Source organism: Triticum aestivum, chromosome 3A, assembly GCF_018294505.1.
Source record: "Triticum aestivum cultivar Chinese Spring chromosome 3A, IWGSC CS RefSeq v2.1, whole genome shotgun sequence".
NCBI classification, from domain to species: domain Eukaryota; kingdom Viridiplantae; phylum Streptophyta; class Magnoliopsida; order Poales; family Poaceae; genus Triticum; species Triticum aestivum.
This window is the reverse complement of record NC_057800.1, coordinates 509147191-509168297: the sequence shown is the minus strand read 5'-3', so window position 1 is coordinate 509168297 and position 21107 is coordinate 509147191. Positions and strand designations below refer to the sequence as shown.

Genomic DNA, 21107 nt, shown 5'->3' with positions numbered 1-21107 from the left:
ACAAAGCCATGCGTCTTTGGCCAAGGCGAAGGGCCAAAGATGAGGTACATCTTTGGGTGGAATTGCATCTTGAATGATGAAGAGAGCATTCTCATTGAATTGATTATCCGCGGCTTCTCGAGGAGTGAAGTTGCTTGGATCATGCGGATAGAAACCTTCTTCAATGATTCTCCAAAGATTAGTGTTCACATGATTTAAATGATGTTTAAAGCGGTAAACCCAAGAATCAAAGTCCTCATTTTTTACAATCTTAGGGGGAGGACCGGCATGATTCAAATGAGTGGAAGGAACCGGTCCACCATAAAAAAGTGGTGGTTCCACATGAGCAAAGATGCCGGTGCCATTCTTACCACTAGAAGAAGGTGCCTTTTCACTACTAGCTTCCCCCTTATCGGAGGTAGCATCCGTCACCTTGTCGGTGGGATTACCCACTTTCAACGGTGCGGTGGATAGTTTAAGCCCTTCAAGGAATTTATTAAACATGCTTTAAACCTCGGTCGTCATGGAGGTTTTCAATGTCTCCAAGGCCACATTGAACTCCTCACGAGAGACCGAGGTTCCCCCATCGCCCGTGGACGAGATCGGATTCACACCAGAGTGTTCCTCCACACCATCTCCGGTATCAACCATACTCTTCGGACAATAAAGTCCTTAATAAAGAGACGAGGCTCTGATACCAATTGAAAGGATTGATATGGTTGACTAGAGGGGGGTGAATAGGCAACTAACAATTTTTAACTTTTCTTTACCAAATTAAACTTTGCATCAAAGTAGGTTGTCTAGATGTGCAACTAGGTGAGCAACCTATATGATGCAATAATAACAAACAAACAAGCAAGCAAGAGAAGTAACACTAAAGAGCTTGCACAAGTAAAGGTAAGAAATAACCAAGAGTGGATCCGGTGAAGACGAGGATGTGTTACCAAAGTTCCTTCCTTTTGAGGGGAAGTACATCTCCGTTAGAGCAGTGTGGAGGCACAATGCTCCCCAAGAAGCCACTAGGGCAAACGTATTCTCCTCATGCCCACACACAATGCGAGATGCCGTGATTCCACTATTGGTGCCCTTGAAGGCAGCAACCGGACCTTTACAAACAAGGTTGGGGCAATCTCCGCAACTTAATCGGAGGCTCCCAACAATACCATGAAGCTTCACCACAATGGACTGTGGCTCCGTGGTGACCTCAACCGTCTAGGGTGCTCAAACACCCAAGAGTAACAAGATCCGCTAGGGATAGGTAGGGGAATCGAAAATATCTTGGTGGAAGTGTAGATCGGGGCCTTCTCAACCACTCCCGAGCAAATCAACAAGTTTGATTGGCTAGAGAGATAGATCGGGCGAAAATGGAGCTTGGAGCATTAATGGAGCTTGAGAGGGAAGAGGTAGGTCAACGGGGAAGAAGGGGACCCCCTTTTATAGTGGGGGCAACAATCCAACCGTTGCCCCACTAAACAGCCCCACAAAGGGCGGTAGTACCGCTTGGGGTGGCGGTACTACCGCTGAGCCAGCGGTACTATCATTCCAACTAGCGGTACTGCCGCGCAAAGGAGAGAAGCAGGGACCTGGACACAGAGATGTACTACCGCAGAGGTAGGGGCGGTACTACCGCTGAGAAGCAGTATTACCGTTCCAACTAGCGGTACTGCCGCGCAAAGGAGAGAAGCAGGGACCTGGACCCAGAGCGGTACTACCGCGGTGGTAGGGGCGGTACTACCGCTGAGAAGCGGTACTACCGCCTCTACTGCCGCAACTAGTGCCGCAAAACCCGATACGAGAAAAAGAGCCCTCGAGTCGAGGCGGTAGGAACCTGGCAGCCAGCGGTAGTACAACTACAGAGTCACCGGCGGTACTACCTCTACGGAGCGGTACTGCCGCTTGTGACCCCTCAGCGGTACTACCGCTGGGTAGCACGGTACTACCACTGGGACCCAGACAAGACACATAAGAAGAGAAAAGATCTCTCTGAGGTAGTCTTGGATTAGGGGGTGTCCGGATGGTCGGACTATACCTTTAGCCGGAATCCTGGACTATGAAGATACAAGATTGAAGACTTCGTCCCGTGTCCGGAAGGGACTTTCCTTGGCGTGGAAGGAAAGCTTGGCGATACAGATATTCAGATCTCCTACCATTGTAACCGACTCTATGTAACCCTAACCCTCTCCGGTGTCTATATAAACCAAAGGGTTTTAGTCCGTAGGACAACATACACATCAACAATCATACCATAGGCTAGCTTCTAGGGTTTAGCCTCTGTGATCTCGTGGTAGATCTACTCTTGTACTACCCATATCATCAATATTAATCAAGCAGGACGTAGGGTTTTACCTCCATCAAGAGGGCCCGAACCTGGGTAAAACTTCGTGTCCCTTACCTCCTGTTACCATCCGGCCTAGACGCACAGTTCGGGACCCCCTACCCGAGACCCGCCGGTTTTGACACCGACATTGGTGCTTTCATTGAGAGTTCCTCTGTGTTGTCGCCATCAGGAAGGATGTCTCGCCCCGTCTTTAAAGACGGCACCGTTGCTAAGGGAGCTTTGGTTGTCGGCCAAACCCTCCGGTTAGGTGGCTTTCTTATGACCGCCTGTTCGGCCTCTGCGCCACGACGACCTCTCGAGCCATCGAAAACAATCTTCATGTCAACTCGGAACTTGCCGAGCAGTTAGATCCAATAGAGCTTTCCTCCATAAACGAGCTCTTGGATCGCTTCGCCGCCCTGGGAGTCGCTACGGATTATGACCAGATTGGGCCTAAAACCGATCAGAGAGAGATTAACTCTCCCCAAGCCACCCATCACGTTGCCGTGGTAGAGGGACAGTGCGGCGACCTTTCATCTATCTTAAGGACTCGCTACATCCAGATTCCCGATCCCTCCAAGCCGGATGCCTGCGAAGGGGAGGATATCACTCAAGACCTGAACCTAGAATCAGGCGACGGACTGGATTCATTGGACGACATCCAGGAATCCAAATTTTCGAGTTCGGAAATTCCTTGGCCTCTGAGCCTCAGATGGGGTGAGGCTTCGGATTTAATTCCACCCACCCACCCGAACATTAGCGATCTATCCCAAATCAGGCAAGAGCCCGAAGAAACAGTACATCATTACTGGGCTAGATTCCTCCTGGTTATGAACAGGATAAAGGGTTGCCGCGAGGAAGACGCAATTTCATTCTTCTGCAATAATTGCACGGACAAGGGAATACTCAACGCCATAAGTCGTCGTGATATTACACGCTTCGCTAACTTGGCGTCCATAGTACGAAAGTACTGTGCGATGGAAAGCGCCCGGAAAACCAAAACAACATTTTGGGACAATCTGGCCCTTAAGGCAAACCCAGTCCGAAATAAAAGGGTGCATCATCGCCAGACACCCGGGTCAAAAACCAAAAGGCAAAAACCCTCTACAGGGCATGGAACCGTATTGGAAGGATAGCTTAATGGACCCTGTAAAATTCATAGTAGAGAGGACGCCACACCAACTCACAGCTTTAGAGCATGTTGGATACTCCGGCAGGTGGCCAAAATTGGCGAAAACCTCCTAATTACGGAGGCCACAGAAAGCCACCCCAGAGACACCAATACGGTATTAACAGTCTTCAAGACCTTCGCATCAAATAATATGCGAAAACGGACACTCCGCAGCCTTGCCGAAGTCTACTAAGTAGCAACAATAAACCCATGGAGTGACACGGCTATTACCTTTAACGCCAGTGATGAACCTAAATTCCGAACAGCCCGAGCACCAGCTGCATTGGTCCTCAGTCCAATAGTGGACGGCTTTCGTCTTACCAAGGTACTCATGGACGGCGACAGCGGATTGAACCTCATCTATGAGTAAACTCTTCAAAAAATGGAAATAGACTAGAACCGCATCATGCGAAGCAGCACAACCTTTAGAGGAATAATTCCCAGTCGAGAAGCACGCTGTACAGGAAAAATCACACTAGATGTGGTGTTCGGCACGCCGTACAATTACAGGTCCAAAGAGGTCACGTTCCATGTGGCCCCGTTTAGCAGCGGTTATCACGCTTTGCTAGGGCGGGAAGCATTTACAATCTTCCAAGCAATACCCCATTACGGGTACATGAAGCTCAAGATGCCCGGGCCCAATGGGATCATCACTCTCGCTAGTGATCCGGACATAGCACTCCGCGCCGAAAACAAGACAGCCGCACTGTCCCTCGAGGCACTATCCGAGCCCTAGAGGCTGAGGAGCTGACTGCGCTGCGCTCTATGGTGAATAGGGATGATGTGGTACTCCACAAAAGATCCAAGTCCACCTCCTTTAAACCGGCGGACGAAATAGTCAAATTCCAAGTCCATCCAACGGACCCCAATAAAACAACTTCCATCGGGGCACAGTTAAACCCTGATGTCGATGCCGCATTGCGAGAGTTCCTACGAGAGAACTGGGACATTTTCGCCTGCCACCCTTCAGACATGCCAGGAATCCCACGCAGGCTGGCTGAGCACAGCTTAAATATCCAAACAGGATTCAAACCTGTCAAACAGGCTCTTCGGCGTTTTTCCGAACCTAAGAGACAGGCTATGTGAGAGGAGCTAGCAAAGCTATTGGAGGCCGGATTCATCATAGATATAAAACATCCGGACTAGCTAGCAAACCTGGTGATGGTACTAAAGAAGGACAAATCCTGGCATCTGTGTGTTGATTTTAAAGACCTTAACAAGGCTTGCCCAAAGGATCCCTTCCCCCTCCCCCGCATCGATCAAATTATCGATGCTACCGCAGGACACGATTCGTTGTGTTTCCTCGACGCATATTCTGGCTACCATCAAATCAAGATGGCAGAACCAGACCAAGCCGCAACGGCATTTATCACACCATACGGGCCATTCTGCTTCAACGTGATGCCCTTCGGGCTCAAAAACGCCGGCGCAACATATTAGCGCATGATTCAGACATGTCTGGCAAGCTAGATCGGCAAAACAGTGGAGGCATACGTAGATGATGTGGTCGTCAAAACAAGACATGTTGAATCTCTAGTAGACGACTTGAGGCTCACATTTGATAATCTCCAAACATACGACATCAAGCTCAACCTGGAAAAATGCGTTTTCGGCGTTCCAGCCGGAAAGCTCTTGGGCTTCATTGTATCCAGTAGAGGAATTGAAGCAAATCCAGCCAAGATCCAAGCTCTGTCGCAACTGGATATCCCAAAGGACCTCAAACAAATACAAAAGTTAACCGGATGTGTGGCGGCTCTAAGCCGCTTTATCTCCCGCTTGGGAGAAAAGGCCCTTCCCCTTTACCGCCTTCTTCGGCGCACCGGACACTTCAAATGGACGGACGCAGCCACCGCCGGATTCGACGAAATAAAAGCCATACTGGCAACAAACCCGGTCCTGGCCGCACCAAACATTGGCGAACCAATGCTATTGTACATCGCAGCAACACATCAGGTTGTAAGCGCAGTGCTCGTCGTCGAACGAGAAGCGGACGGACACAAATTCCCCCTTCAAAAGGCGGTCTATTATGTGTCCACTGTCCTCACTCCCTGCAAATCACGGTACCCGCATAATCAAAAGATTGCGTACGCGGTATTCATGGCATCCCGGAAGCTACGACACTACTTCAAGAGTGTTCAATAACAGTAGCCTCGGAAGTACCACTTAACGATATTATAAACAACCGTGACGCAACGGGCCGGATTGCGAAATGGGCCATCGGGCTCCTCCCGTTCGACATAACTTATAAGCCACGACGAGCCATCAAGTCACAAGTTTTGGGCGACTTCGTCGCAGAATGGACGGAGGCCAAACTCCCTAAAGAGTATGGCACATATTCAAATTGGATCATGCATTTCGATGGCTCCAAAATGTTGGCCGGACTGGGGGCTGGCGTCGTTTTGACGTCCCCCACAGGAGACACAGTTCAATACGTACTACAAATTATGTATACGGACTCCAACAATGCAGCCGAATATGATGCCCTTCTACATGGTCTCCGGATGGCAGTATCCATGGGCATCCAACGCCTAGAGGTGCGTGGGGACTCGAACCTTGCAATCTCCCAAATAAATGGAGACTTCGATGCCAAGGATCCAAAAATGGCAGCTTACCGCAACACCGTCCTAAAAATGTCAGCTCGGTTCGAGGGGCTTGAATTTCACCATATAACCCGGGAAAATAATCAGGCGGCAGATGTCCTGGCACGCATCGGCGCAAAACGTGATGTAGTCCCCCCAACATCTTCTTGGAAAGGCTGTTCAAGCCGTCCGTGGCATGGGAAGGGGAGCCAAACAATAACAGCCCGGACCCCACCGCACTGCCCGACACCGAACATTCTGACACAATCGGAGGCTCTACCATTGAAATAACACCTTTAGCCCACGTAATAATGGCCGTCATCGCCCCGTGGACAGAACCATTCCTCGCCTACCTTACTAGGCAGGAACTCCTCGAGGACCAAAATGAGGCACGCTGCATAGTGCGGCGATCCAAAGCCTACAGAGTCCACGAGGGAGAGATTTATAAGAAAAGCACTACCGGAGTCCTTCAAAGGTGCATCTTCGAAGAGGAGGGGCGGAATCTCCTGGCTGAGATCCATGCCGGACTCGGCGGTCATCACGCTGCAGCCCGGTCCCTGGTAAGCAAGGCCTTCCGTACACGCTTTTATTGGCCGACGGCCCGGGCAGAAGCTCAGGACTTAGTCCAACGATGCACCGGTTGCCAGCTCTTTGCAAACCAAAGCCATATGCCACCCACCGCCCTCCAAACTATCCCCATCACTTGGCCCTTTGCGGTCTGGGGGCTTGATATGGTTGGACCCCTTAAAGGCGGAACCCACAAGCACAAATACTTACTGGTCATGGTGGATAAGTTCACCAAATGGATAGAAGCCAAGCCTGTTAAGACGACCGAATCCGGACCTATGATAGACTTCATATCCGGGGTTGTACACCGTTACGGCGTCCCCCACAACATCATCACTGATAATGGCACGAACTTTACGGCCAACGAGGTAAAACTCTGGTGCAAAAACATGGGCATAAAGCTCGATTATGCTTCCGTCTATCACCCACAAACTAACGGCCAGGTCGAACGCGCAAATGGTCTTATCATGAGCGGCCTTAAACCCAAATTAGTGCGGTCCCTCAAGGAATCTAACACGCACTGGGTAGAGGAGCTCGACTCCGTGCTCTGGGGGCTGCGGACCACGCCGAATCGCACCATCGGATACACACCATTCTTTATGGTGTATGGCGCAGAGGCAGTTTTGCCTTGCGACATAATTCATGACTCACCTCGACTGCGCATGTATGAGGAAAGAGAAGCCGAGCTCGATCGGCAGGACAGTTTGGACGCATTAGAGGAGGAGCGTGATGTGGAGAAAGCCCGTTCCGCATTCTATCAACAGCAAGCTCGAAGATACCAAAGCAGAGAAGTACGGGCCAAAAATTACAACGTTGGCGAATTAGTTCTACGCCTGTGGACAAGAAAAAGGACAAACTCAAGCCCAAGTGGAAAGTTCCCTTCATAATTGACCAAGTCCTCACTGGTGGAGCATACCGCCTGCGAAACGCATCGGATAACCGACTCGAGCCGAACCCATGGAACGCATCCCGTCTCCGAAGATTCTATGCCTAGCGCCGAATCCTGTGTTCGTCTCCTCACTCTGCCCATTTTTTATACTTTCCGTCTTACATTTGTCTCCTTCTCTCTTTTTCTCTCTCTTATAACCTTTAAAGGCTCATAAATTGAGACGCTATCCATGCTCAGTAAACCTGGGGGTTCTTTAAACAGAAGCTTATTTAATACGGGCTTCATGCCCAACACATGTGTCAAACTTCCGCATGTACCTTTTATTCACCATTATATGCATCGATATGACTTAAGTTTTGGCAAGCTGGGTTGCCTGGCTCCTGTGCTTACCCCTACATTCCCGATTGTTCGACTAGGTGGTAAAGGGAGCACCTCTGCAATTGTTACTGCCGGGTCAGCCGGACGTGTACCTCAGACTGGGTGAAGCCGAAAGCTAGCGTTCTTAAGAGAATATTTGGTCGGTGAACTAAAGATGATCTTTTTCTTTATCTATGTGCTCCCAGGTGTTTTTCCTGCGTTTCTTTTCGCAGCATGGACATGCACTTTAGGGCATGCCCCCTAGGGAAAGGAACCCCTAACGGAACTATTCTCCCTGGAAGATATTTCTAACTAACCATGTAATATAACATAACTAGTCGGGCACTTGTCTGTTCACGCACTAATGACCCCTACGCCTGGTCTCCACACATTCCCCGGTTCCTATATAACCGCACGGGAATTCGGACACACTCCGAACCGTCAGGTCCTAAGGTTGAAGCGAAAAGGTCGGCCATGACAAATGATCTACAATCCGGCTAGAAGGCATTATAAATGTCAATTCAATTACATAGTCATTTTGACTGATTGTATTCCTCTTCAATACCATCTAACAGGCTGTCTAATTTACAGTCCTGCTGGGAATACTTTGCGGCCAACTCTACTTGGTCGTACACTAAGCTTACAGGGATCTCCTTCCCATCGGGCCCTATAGGACCAACCTCGGCCATGTGGTTGGAGTCAGCCTTTGAGTACCGCGTCTTCACCATGGCCCAGGCCTCCCTAGCGCCTTGACGGCAGGCCGATATCTTCCACAATTGGAAGCGCCACCGTGCTCCCTTTAGCTTCTCCGCAAGCTCTCCAAGACCTTCGGGCATGGAGACGGATGGCCACAGGGCCTGGGCGACGCCTCGCATTGCCTGCTAAACTCGATCGAGCAGTTGCAAGAGCTCGGGAAGAAGGTCACCCGTAGAACCGGGCATCTCCTCTGCAGGACGACCCGTTAACACACCTACAGACATTACTCTGTTAGTCGACTTCCCCGCCGAACTTTCTTTCAAAAGGTTCGTTCAAGCACTTACTAAATATGTTGCGCCGAAGCCGCTGATTCTCCTTCACGGAGTTTGACAGCTGGGCACGAACATCTTTCAGCTCGACGCCCAGCCGGGTGTTGGCATCTTGAAGAACATTCTTCTCCCCCATCACCTTTAATAGCACCCTCTCACCAGCCTTTAGCTGGCGTAGGAGGTGTTGCTTTTCCAGATTCAATCCGGCGACATCTGCAATTTTATTTGTCAGATTCGCACCAAAGTCGTGCCTCGCAAAATACTTATCTTTCGAAATGTATATTACCAGAGGGGGTCTCCTTAGGCTCCCCTGCCGCGGCTAGTGTGGCCTCCAGTTGGGCTTTGCACCCTTCCAGCTCCTTGGACAGTAGGGAATTCTTTTATGTAAGAACTTGCATATCAAATGATCCTTAAATCAGTTATTCTAACTGTTTCAAGTCTCGGGGGCTACTGCTACATATATATTTACCAAAATTTTCTTACCCGTATGTCTTTTACATATTGCTTCGTGGCTCTGGCTAGACCATCTTGAGCAGCACGGAGGTGCGCACCTCCCAAATTGAAGGCATCTAACGCCTCTTGGGAGAAGCAAGCGTCGCGAAGAATTGTCCGGCGACGCCTGTGGTTCATGGCACTTTCCACCTCAGAGTTGGTGGCAGACAACCCGTCCGCATCCTCCGTCAGAGGAACGTCCGGCACGCGCCTTGTGTTCGCCTCCGCCCTCGAACCAGGCTTTTGAGCCTGGCTAGTGGAGGCGCGATTGGCAGCCTCTCCGGATATAGTCCGACGAGGCCTCTTTGTCCTGAAGAGAGCACGAGTGTCAAATTTGCCTCGAAGGTATAACAACTGGGATAGAAGGGCGCGCCATACCTTTGCGCTGATGCCTCGGCCCGGATTGCACCTCTTTTCTGCCCACGGGGCCCTGCGGCCCCTCATTGGCTTGTCGCCGTAGGTTCGGCCTTCCGCCTCAAAAACCTCCCCTGCAAAGTTCGGTTGCAATCAGGAAATTGAACACGAGTGGACAGACCCCTATCCGGGGTACTGGGACTTCGATCTCAGGTACCTGGGGCGTCAGGATTAGCCCTGGGTAATCGGCCGTAATGGCCACCAATGCATTGTCCTCGCTCAATTGATGGAACACTCCATCAATTAGCTCCACAGATATGTCCGGATCCTCTTGAGAGGCCGGGTCGAGAGACCGTCCTGGGTCCTCGGGTTGTGGAGGCGGGCTGTTTATTTCCTTAACAGCCCGGCGCAGTTCCTGCGTTGAAGTCATCAGACTAAATATTTAACAATGGGAACACTAAACGGATGAGCAAGTAAATGCGACCACTTACCCAGCTTGGGGGATTGTGCATAGAGAATCCACCCTGTGGGTTGACAAGGAGAAATTCCTCCTCTTCTCCCTTGTACAAAGTGGACAAGATCTTTAATAGAGCGGCAACTGAATCTGGCCCTTTACGGCCGTAGCGGGTGGTGTCGTCCTCCCCGTTGAAATCCAACATGGGGTGGCTTCTATACTGAAGCGGCTACACCCCCCGCATGATGCATTCGGCCATAACTCCGATCATGGTTAGTCTGAAATGGGCCAACAATTTTATTCGGCCCATCAGGTAAACGATGTCCCTGTCACTTTCCCTTTGAGGGCTCCGTGGACGCCAGCTTAGGCGCTTCTTTAAGGGAGCATTATCAAATTCTGGGAGGCCGATCCGGACAGGGACCGGCAGCGGGACATCTTCTATATAGAACCATTCCAAGGGCCAATCTTCGAACACCTTCTTTGAGGTTCCGGACAGATATCCGGTCCCGGCGATGCGCCATACTTCGGCTCCGCCCACTTGATACATGGACCCTTTCTTGGAGCGGGGCACGAGGCAAAATAGCTCCTTCCACAGTCTGAAATGAGCTTCTACAGCCAAGAACAGCTCGCAGAGGGCTACAAAGTCCGCGATATGCAATACTAAGGCGGGCGTGAGATGATGTAGCTGGAGGCCGTAGAACTCCAGCAGCCCCCGGAGAAATGGGTGGATGGGAAATCCGAGCCCCCTTATTAAGTAAGGGACAAGGCACACCCGCTCTCCTTTGGATGGATTAGGGGCCTTCTCTGCTTGCTCTCCGCCGTTATAAACGGCAAGGCCGGCTCGAGCCGGGACCATATAGGCCGGGGGGAGAAATCCCTTGGTCTGAAGCGTCACTAACTCGCTATGCAGGGTAGAACATCTCTCCCAATATCCAGGCTTATGGCTGGAAGGGCGAGCGGAGGAGTTGCAGCGGCTGGCCATGGTGGAATGGACCTTTGTCGGATGCGCTCTGATGAACACTCGTGGAGGGGAGAAGGTGTGGACTGGATCTAAATCCTCATCCCCTTAAATAAGGCAGCTCATTTACGCGGCTAGGGGTGTGAATGTAAAAACACTCAGACTTTTCATATTCGTTTGACACGTGGGAAACAACTATTATTGGGCGTAGAAGCCAAGGAGCGCAACATCTACAAGAAAACGGACTTTATTCAAACAGGTACATGGAATTTGGAGGAGAACCCGCCTTGCAATGCCGAAGACAATCTGCGTGCCGGACTCATCGTCATTGAAGCCTGGTTCAGGGGCTACTGAGTGAGTCCTGGATTAGGGGGTGTCCGGATGGCCGGACTATACCTTCAGCCGGAATCCTGGACTATGAAGATACAAGATTGAAGACTTCGTCCCGTGTCCGGAAGGGACTTTCCTTGGCGTGGAAGGCAAGCTTGGCGATACGGATATTCAGATCTCCTACCATTGTAACCGACTCTATGTAACCCTAACCCTCTCCAGCGTCTATATAAACCGGAGGGTTTTAGTCCGTAGGACAACATACACATCAACAATCATACCATAGGCTAGCTTCTAGGGTTTAGCCTCTCTGATCTTGTGGTAGATCTACTCTTGTACTACCCATATCATCAATATTAATCAAGCAGGACGTAGGGTTTTACCTCCATCGAGAGGGCCCGAACCTGGGTAAAACTTCGTGTCCCTTACCTCCTGTTACCATCCGGCCTAGACGCACAGTTCGGGACCCCCTACCCGAGATCCACCGGTTTTGACACCGACACTCTCCATTGAAGCGGAAGAGCTCTGAGGGTGAGAAGCAGAAGTGTACGTGTTGATTCCACCCAAGCAATACCACAGCGGACCCCCTCTTGATAGTACGGTGCCCTCTACGCAACTAGACCACCGAAAGAGAAACGAAAGAGCTACACCATCTTGAATGACATTCCGAGGGGAGGAAATCGTCTCGTGCCAAGGATGAATCTCTGAAACGCTCAAAGCACACGATTAGTCCGCACACATGTTGTCATCAATCACCAAAACCACATCGAGAGAGATATGCCTCAACAGAGAGTAATACGGACAGCACGACGTCTGTCAAAAATTAGTCGATACTGGAGAGGTGATTCATTCCTCTCGACAAACTGGTGGTGAACCATAGCATTAAAGTCTAAGTAAGTAGGAGGCAACTCAATATCATCCTCACGTATGGTTATACCAAGAAAATTAGCTATGCGGGTTGCATAAATTCCACCAAAGAAATCTCCATTAAATCTATTAAGATGCAACCTATGTGCAACAATGGCTCCCAAATTATAAGATTTATCTCCTAACACAGCACTCCTAAGAATACTGAGGTCAAGGACACACATGTGACATGCCTCATCTTTACCATTAATGCATCTACGTATGAAGAGAGCAAAATAATGTATAGCAGGAAAGTGAATGCTCCCTATGGTAGCTTGTGTTATATCTCTAGATTCCCCCACAGTTATACTAGCAAGAAAATCTCTAAATTCAGATTTGCGAGGTTCCCTAACACTACCCAATTGTGGAAGTTTACAAGCAGTGGTAAAATCCTCTAAGTCCATAGTATAAGATTTTTCATAAAGATCAAATAGGACAGTTGGAGAATTACGTGAAGATGAAAATTCAAACCTCCCCACAAAGGAACTAGTGAGATAGTGGTACTGGCAGCACTTTTCTTCCTCGAAGCTCACAAGATCAGCGTTACGCAAATATGCATTAAATTCTTCCTGAATTCCCGCTCGATCCATAAAGTTTTCCAAAGGCCATTCACAAGGCCGCACTGGAGCGTTCCTTGGTGGCTCATCGTCAGCATCACGCATTGCAAGCCTGGGTCCTTGCTTCCTTGAAGAACCACCTTGGTACATTTTCCTAAGCATATTTCTCCCTTTGAAAAATTTCTGAAATTTTTAGTAACTTCAAATAAAAGTGAACCAAACTCAACAATATTGATAGCAACTACTCCTACAAGTGCCTAGGGCCTATATCATGCATCAAAACTACTTGGAACCACAAAAATTTGACACGCAAGCTCAAGAAAAAGGTCACCTAAGCAGCAAAAATATGCAATGAATATAGCACTAGAAAAAAAACTAATTGGACCAATGGAGGAGTCACATACCAAGGAACGATCCCCCCAAGCAGTTTTGTGAGAGGTGCTTTGAGCAAGGAGATCGAAAATGGCAGCAAAATGAGCTTGGACTCTGGTATGAACTGGATAATCGTGTTTGTGGGAGGAAGAAGGAGTGTGTGGGTGCAGGAATAAGTGGAGGAGGGCCACCATGGGCCCACGTGGCAGGGGGCGCGCTCAGGGGGTAGGGCGCGCCCTCCACCCTCGTGGCCTGGTGGATGCTCCCCCTGCTGTGTCCTCAGTGCCAGATATTCTCAAATATTTCAGAAAAAATCATATTTAAATTTCAGGACATTTGGAGAACTTTTATTTTCGGGGTATTTTTATATTACACAGATAATTCAGTTAACAGACAGAAAATACTATTTTTATTTTATTTAATATAAATAACAGAAAGTAAAAGGAGGGTACAAGGAGTTGTGTTTTCTAAATTTATCCATCTCATGATCATCAAAAGGAATCCTAACTTGCACCCAATGTAAAAGGAGAGCCGCTGCACGGATGGCGTTTTTGAAAAGAGGTAATAGCACCCTAGGTACCCTAACTTGCACCCAATGTGATAATTTAGTTCCAAAGTTGTAAAACTTGACCAAACCATACCTTAACTTGCACCTCATGTGATGATTTAGTCCCAGGCCAATCACAGCTCGCCAATTGACTGGACCGGTCAGCGCATGCAGTTTTGCAGAAACCCCCCTACCGTTTCCAATTATCAACCCATTCTGTTCTTCAGAGCAGAGCAAACCGTTGAAAAAAAGAGCGTGAATTGTATAGGAGAGGATGTTATGTACCGCGCAGCGCGGAGGCGAGGTTGCCGTTGTTGATGAAGTCGGTGACGACAAGCTTCTCGTCAGGCACAACCGCACCACATTGGCGTGCCGCACGCGCCCGACAGCGCCGGTCTCCGCCGCGAACTCCTTGTACTGCTCCGGGGCCGCGGTGCCGCCGCCCAGCCGCCGCACGGCCCCCGGCGTCGTCCGGTTGCCCACCACCACCTTGTACATGATCCCCTTCCCGCCCTTCCCCAGCACGTACGCGACCGCAGCAGCTCGTCTAGCTCTATCCGAAACCCCTTGTCTATCGCCACCAGCTCCCCGTCCTTGCCGCCGCCTCCGCCCCCGGAACCGTTGCCGCGTTTCTTCTCGCCGCCGCCCGCGTCTGACCCGTCCAACGAGTCCTCGCAGGTGTTTGCGTGCATGCACGGGCAGGCGAAGAGCACTCACCCCTCCTCGTCCTCGTCGTCGTCGATGTCGTCCCCGCGCCGGTCGCGCAGCTTCCAGTATATGTACACCACGATGACTCTGATGAGGGCGACGCCGGCCGCGTCGGCGACCGAGATGAGCACGATGAGGCTGGTCTTCATCGGTTGGCTAGTGCCGCCGGCGCTGCCGCCGGAGCCAGTGGTGGTCGGAGGCGGCATGGAGGAGGATGCCGACGGCGGGGCCGCGCGGCAGGGGACCTGGAGCGGGAAACCGTAGAGCCCGGGGTTGTTGAGGAAGGCCGTGGGGCCCTGGCTGGCAAGGGACCCGGACTGCAGAATCTCGCCGGAGAGGTTGTTGAAGCAGAGGTCGAGGGTGACGGTCGCCGGGAGACGTCCCAGCTTTGGTGGCACCGTGTCAGAGAGGCGGTTGCGGGAGATGTTCAGCGTACCGGCCAGCGCCTGGAGCTTGCCGAGCTCAGGTGGGATGGCGTCCGTGAGGGAGTTGGACGACAGGTCGAGCAGCTACAGGCTCTCCATCTGTGGCAATGCGACGGCCGGTATGTGACCGGAGAACCCATTGTTTGCAAGGAGCAGCCGCTGCAGCTGCCTGCAGCGCCCGAGCGCCGGTGGGAAGGCGCCGGTGAGGTTGTTGTCGTAGAGGAAGACGGAGTGCAGGGACGTGCGTTGGACATGTCCCTGGAGGCGCGGGAGTTTAAGCAGGTGGTGGACGAGATCATCCCGCTCATCGGCGCGGCCAATGTGTGGGACTACCTGCCGGTGATGCGGTGGCTCGACGTGTCCGGCGTGAGGAGCAGGATCCTGGCCACGGTGAGCAGGAGGGACGCCTTCCTCCACCGGCTCATCGACGCCGAGCGGCCGAGGATGGACGAGGGCGAGAAGAAGAGCATGATCGCCGTGCTCCTCACTCTGCAGAAGACGGAGCCGGAGCTGTACACTGATCAGATGATCATCGCTCTGTGTGCGGTAAGTCACTTTTCCACTTGGCTGCTTCTCACATACCCGAGTACTTCAACTGTCAGTTTCTTCATTAAGGACATTGGCAATTTGGCATCATTAGTAGATTTTGGACTCGTTTAAGTCATCAGATAGCAACAACTCGACCAGAGTCATTGTGATAGGAACGGAGACCACCTCAAGCACATGGGCGATGTCGCTCCTACTGAACCACCCGGCGGCGCTGAAGAAGGCACAGGCCGAGATCGACGCGTCCATCGGGACCTCCCGCATGGTCACCGCTGACAACGTGCCCCGCCTCAGCTACCTCCAGTGCATCATCAATGAGACGCTACGCCTGTACCCGGCGGCGCCGCTGCTGCTGCCGCACGAGTCCTCCATCGACTGCAAGGTCGGCGGCTACGAGGTGCCGAGCGGCACCATGCTGATCGTGAACGCGTACGCCCTCCACAGGGACCCGGCTGTATGGGAGGACCCGACGGTGTTCCGCCCGGAGCGGTTCAAGGACGGCAAGGGCGATGGGCTGCTGCTGATGCCCTTCGGGATGGGGCGGCGGAGGTGCCCCGGCGAGGCGCTGGCGCTGCAGACGGTCGGGGTGGTTCTTGGGACGCTGGTGCAGTGCTTTGACTGGGACCGGGTGGACGGCGTGGAGGTGGACATGACGGAGGGGGTGGGGATCACCATGCCCAAGGCCGTGGCTTTGGAGGCCGTGTGTAGGCCACGCGCGGCCATGCGTGATGTTCTTCAGATCAAACTTCTTGGCATCTCATATGTACAGTAGTTTCCAGTAGCATTGGCCCATATGTATAGTAGTTTCTAGTAGAAGTGGGGATGACTGCGGGTTGATAATTGGAAACGGCAGGGGTTTTCTATAAAACTGCGTGCGCTGACCGGTCCAGCCAATTGGCAAGCTGTGATTGGCCTGGGACTAAATCATCACATGAGTTGCAAGTTAGGATATGGTTTGGTCAAGTTTTGCAACTTTAGAACTAAATCATTACATTAGATGCAAGTTAGGGTACCTGGGGTGCTATTACCTTTTTTGAAAAGGATGTAGCACATAGAGTAGATCTGAGGCGCCAGCCGGGGCGGCTGCGTGCGGAGTGGAGAAGAAGCACAGCTGAGACGTCAGCGAGTTGGAGAGGTGCCGGTCCAGTAGGGCCACACGAACATGCGGCAGTCAGAGACGCGCCTGGCGATGGCGGTTTAGAGATAAAAACGGAAACCGAGCTTCAGCCCGTGGCCTCGTCCAAACTTGATGTTTGACTTGTCAATCCACCCCGGTGTTGGAATCCTGTATGTTCACGTAAGGCAAATCATGCTATTTTTCTTCTCTAATTCTTGACTGAACCTCCTGGTAGATTCCTTGTAGCAATCAGAGTTGCCCAATAGAAAATTGTTTTGGCTTCACGTGATATACTAGTCGAGAAGTACACCAGACTTTGAAACCATTAGGCTGTGACGCTTGATGTAATGGAAACAATTTGACCGTGTCAGCGAATCCTGTACGCGGCGGTGATAACCTGGCGAATCAGACCAAAAAACAAACACAACTTGATGATTTTCCATCGTACGGATGGACTTCCTGTTTGTATTTTGGCCTCTTGTAGCAGTACTTTCAAAATTTGGCTCCGGACTGACAGAACGCCAGGTCGCACGCGCGGACGCACAGATTCAAACCTAATTTTTCTTAAACTCAAATCTGACGGATTACAAATCTGAACCGATAAACTTGAAGTTGATGCAGATTATTCTAATCAGGTTCTTCTTCATTGAGAAAATCACAAACTCTTCGATCCCTGGGAAAGATCCCTCCAAGAACTCAACACCATCGTGCGCGTGCCCCATGATGGGCGCCAACTATCGTGGAATTGTCACGTCAGATGTCCTTAGTATGAGGGATTAGTCGCGAGGCCAACGCATCTATGTGGTAGCTTGAGAGGGGTTGAGCGGAATCGAGAGACGCAACACAAGACAAGGGTTTAGACAGCTTCGGGCCCCGGGAAACATCATCCGGTAACAACCCTACATGTTGTTTGAGGCTAGATCTCAGTATCATCACGAGGGAGTCGCTGTAAACCGGCTCTCCTCTAGTTGTGTCTAGCCCTAGAGATTGTTTCTTGCTCCTCCCCCTTTGAGGAGCCCTGCCCCTCCTTATATATGTTGAAGGGGTGGGTTACATGTGGAGTCCAACTCGGACTTTAACTTAAACTATTTTGACTTCCCTTACTGGGCTTCTTAACGTCTGCTGGTTTAACATTGTTCTGCCGGTTTAACATTGTCCGCCGGTTTAACATTGTCTGTCGGTTTAACACCAGCCGGTTTACCGTCTGTCTTAGCCATCTGTCTTGACTCTCTGTCTTAACTCTCCACCGGTTTACCATCCGCCCGTTTACCAAGTCCCAGGCGGTTTACAACTCCAGCCGGGTCATACAGCGAGGTATATCCCCGACAGATATCTTTCTTTTATTAGTAACAATGTCTTTCACATACTTAGCATAAGGATTCATTTTGAGCATATCAGTTAATCGCATACGCAAAAAGATAGGTCTAATCATTTCAGTAAAGCACTCAAAATCCTCATCATCCTTTTTCTTGGATGATTTGGGAGGAAAAGGCATGGGTTTCTGTACCCAAGGCTCTCTTTCCTTCTGTGTTCCCTAGCAACAAAGTCTTTCTTATCATAACATTGATTTTTTGATTGTGGGTTATCAAGATCAACAGCAGGTTCAATTTATATATCATTATCATTACTAGGTTGAGCATCAACATGAACATTATCATTAACATTATCACTAGTTTCAGGTTCATTACCAGATTGTGCTTCAGTATCAGAAATAGAAATATCATTTGGATTCTCGGGTGGTTCAGGAATAGGTTCACTAGAAGCATGCAAAGTCCTATCATTTTTCCTTTTCTTCCTTTTAGAAGGACTAGGTGCATCTATATTATTTTTCTGAGAATCTTGCTCAATTCTCTTAGGGTGGCCTTCAGGATACAGAGGTTCCTGAGTCATTCTACCAGTTCTAGTAGCCACTCTAACAGCATAATCATTATTCTTACTATTCAATTCATTGAGAAAATCATTTTGAGCCTTACGTACTTGTTCTACTTGAGTGGTAACCATAGAACCATGTTTACTAATAAGTTTAAGTTCACCTTTGACATTAGCCATATAATCACCCAAGTGTTCAAGCATATCAGCACTGCGTTTTAATTCTCTACCAAAATAAGCATTGAAGTCTTCTTTCTTAACCATAAATTTATCAAACTCATCTAAGCATTGGCTAGCAAACTTAGTAAGAGGGATTTCAGCTTTATCATATCTATTGAGAGAATTTACCTTTACTACCTGTGTCGGGTTATCAAGACCATGAATTTCTTCAATAGGTAATGGATTAAGATCATATGTTTCTTCAACATGCGGTAAATTAAGACCATGTATTTCTTCAATAGGAGGTAAATTCTTAACATCTTCAGCTTTAATACCCTTTTCTTTCATGGATTTCTTTGCCTCTTGCATATCTTCAGGACTGAGAAATAGAAAACCTCTCTTCTTCGGAGTTGGTTTAGGAATAAGCTCGGGAAGTGTCCAATTATTTTCATTAGTCAACATATTATTCAATAGAATTTCAGCTTCATCCGGTGTTCTTTCCCTGAAAACAGAACCAGCACAACTATCCAGGTAGTCTCTGGAAGCATCGGTTAGTCCATTATAAAAGATATCAAGTATTTCATTTTTCTTAAGAGGATGATCAGGCAAAGCATTAAGTAATTGGAGAAGCCTCCCCCAAGCTTGTGGGAGACTCTCTTCTTCAATTTGCACAAAATTATATATATCCCTTAAAGCAGCTTGTTTCTTATGAGTAGGGAAATATTTAGCATAGAAGTAATAAATCATATCCTGGGGACTACGCACACAACCAGGATCAAGAGAATTAAACCATATCTTAGCATCACCCTTTAAAGAGAATGAAAATATTTTAAGGATATAAAAGTAGCGAATTCTCTCATCATTAGTGAATAGGGTGGCTATATCATTTAATTTAGTAAGATGTGCCACAACAGTTTCAGATTCATAGCCATAAAAAGGATCAGATTCAACCAAAGTAATTATATCAGGATCAAAAGAGAATTCATAATCCTTATCAGTGACATAGATAGGTGAAGTAGCAAAAGTAGGGTCGGGTTTCATTCTAGCATTAAGGGATTGCTGCTTCCATTTAGCTAATAACTTCTTAAGATCGCTTCTGTCATTACAAGCAATAATAGCACTAGCAGATTCTTCATCCAGAACATAACCCTCAGGCACAACAGGAAATTCATATTTATTAGGGGAGAGTCTTCATCATCACTATCTTCAATATAATCAGTTTCAATAATTTCATTCTCTCTAACCCTAGCAAGTTGTTCATTAAGAAATTCAACAAGTGGCACCGTAGTGTCAAGCATAGAAGCAGTTTCATCATAAGTATCATGCATAGCAGAAGTGGCATCATCAATAACATGCGACATATCAGAATCAATAGCAGAAGCAGGTTTAGGTGTCGCAAGCTTACTCAAAACAGAAGGTGAATCAAGTGCAGAGCTAGATGGCAGTTCCTTACCTCCCCTCATAGTTGAGGGATAAATCTTGGTTTTTGGATCTCTCAAGTTCTTCATAATGATAAGAATATATAAATCCCAAGTGACTCAAAGAATAGAGTTATGCTCCGCGGCAATGATGCCAGAAAATAGTCTTGATAACCCATAAGTATAGGGGATCGCAACAGTTTTCGAGGGTAGAGTATTCAAACCAAATTTATTGATTCGACACAAGGGGAGCCAAAGAATATTCTCAAGTATTAGCAGCTGAGTTGTCAATTCAACCACACCTAGAAACTTAATATCTGCAGCAAAGTGTTTATTAGCAAAGTAATATGATAGTAGTGGTAACGATAGCAAAAGTAACGGTAGCTAAAGTAATGTTTTTGGTATATTGTAGTGATTGTAACAATAGCAATGGAAAAGTAAATAAGCGAAGAACAATATATGGAAAGCTCGTAGGCAATGGATCGGTGATAGAGAATTATGCCGAATGTGGTTCATCATGTAACAGTCATAACCTAGAGTGACACAGAACTAGCTCCAATTCATCAATGTAATGTAGGCATGTATTCCGAATATAGTCATACGTGCTTATGGAAAAGAACTTGCATGACATCTTTTGTCCTACCCTCCCGTGGCAGCGGGGTCCTAGAGGAAACTAAGGGATATTAAGGCCTCCTTTTAATAGAGTACCGGACCAAAGCATTAACACATAGTGAATACATGAACTCCTCAAACTACGGTCATCACCGGTAAGTATCCCGATTATTGTCACTTCGGGGTTAACGGATCATAACACATAATAGGTGACTATAGACTTGCAAGATAGGATCAAGAACTCTCATATATTGATGAAAACATAATAGGTTCAGATCTGAAATTATGGCACTCGGGCCCTAGTGACAAGCATTAAGCGTAGCAAAGTCATAGCAACATCAATCTCAGAACATAGTGGATACTAGGGATCCAACCCTAACAAAACTAACTCGATTACAT

General features: G+C 48.9%; 1 protein-coding gene and 1 pseudogene across 1 annotated transcript; one reads left to right on the top strand and one right to left on the bottom strand.

Annotated features, from left to right (window-relative positions):
* Nucleotides 1-14131: 14131 nt before the first annotated feature.
* On the bottom strand, nucleotides 14132-15230 carry LOC123056967 (receptor protein kinase-like protein ZAR1; annotated as a pseudogene).
* A 9-nt stretch (nucleotides 15231-15239) lies between these two features.
* On the top strand, nucleotides 15240-16305 carry LOC123056966 (cytochrome P450 81Q32-like). The gene is made up of 2 exons (XM_044480167.1): nucleotides 15240-15537; nucleotides 15677-16305. The coding sequence occupies exons 1-2, from the start codon at nucleotides 15240-15242 to the stop codon at nucleotides 16303-16305; spliced, it is 927 nt and encodes a 308-aa protein (XP_044336102.1).
* The last annotated feature ends 4802 nt before the right edge of the window (nucleotides 16306-21107 follow it).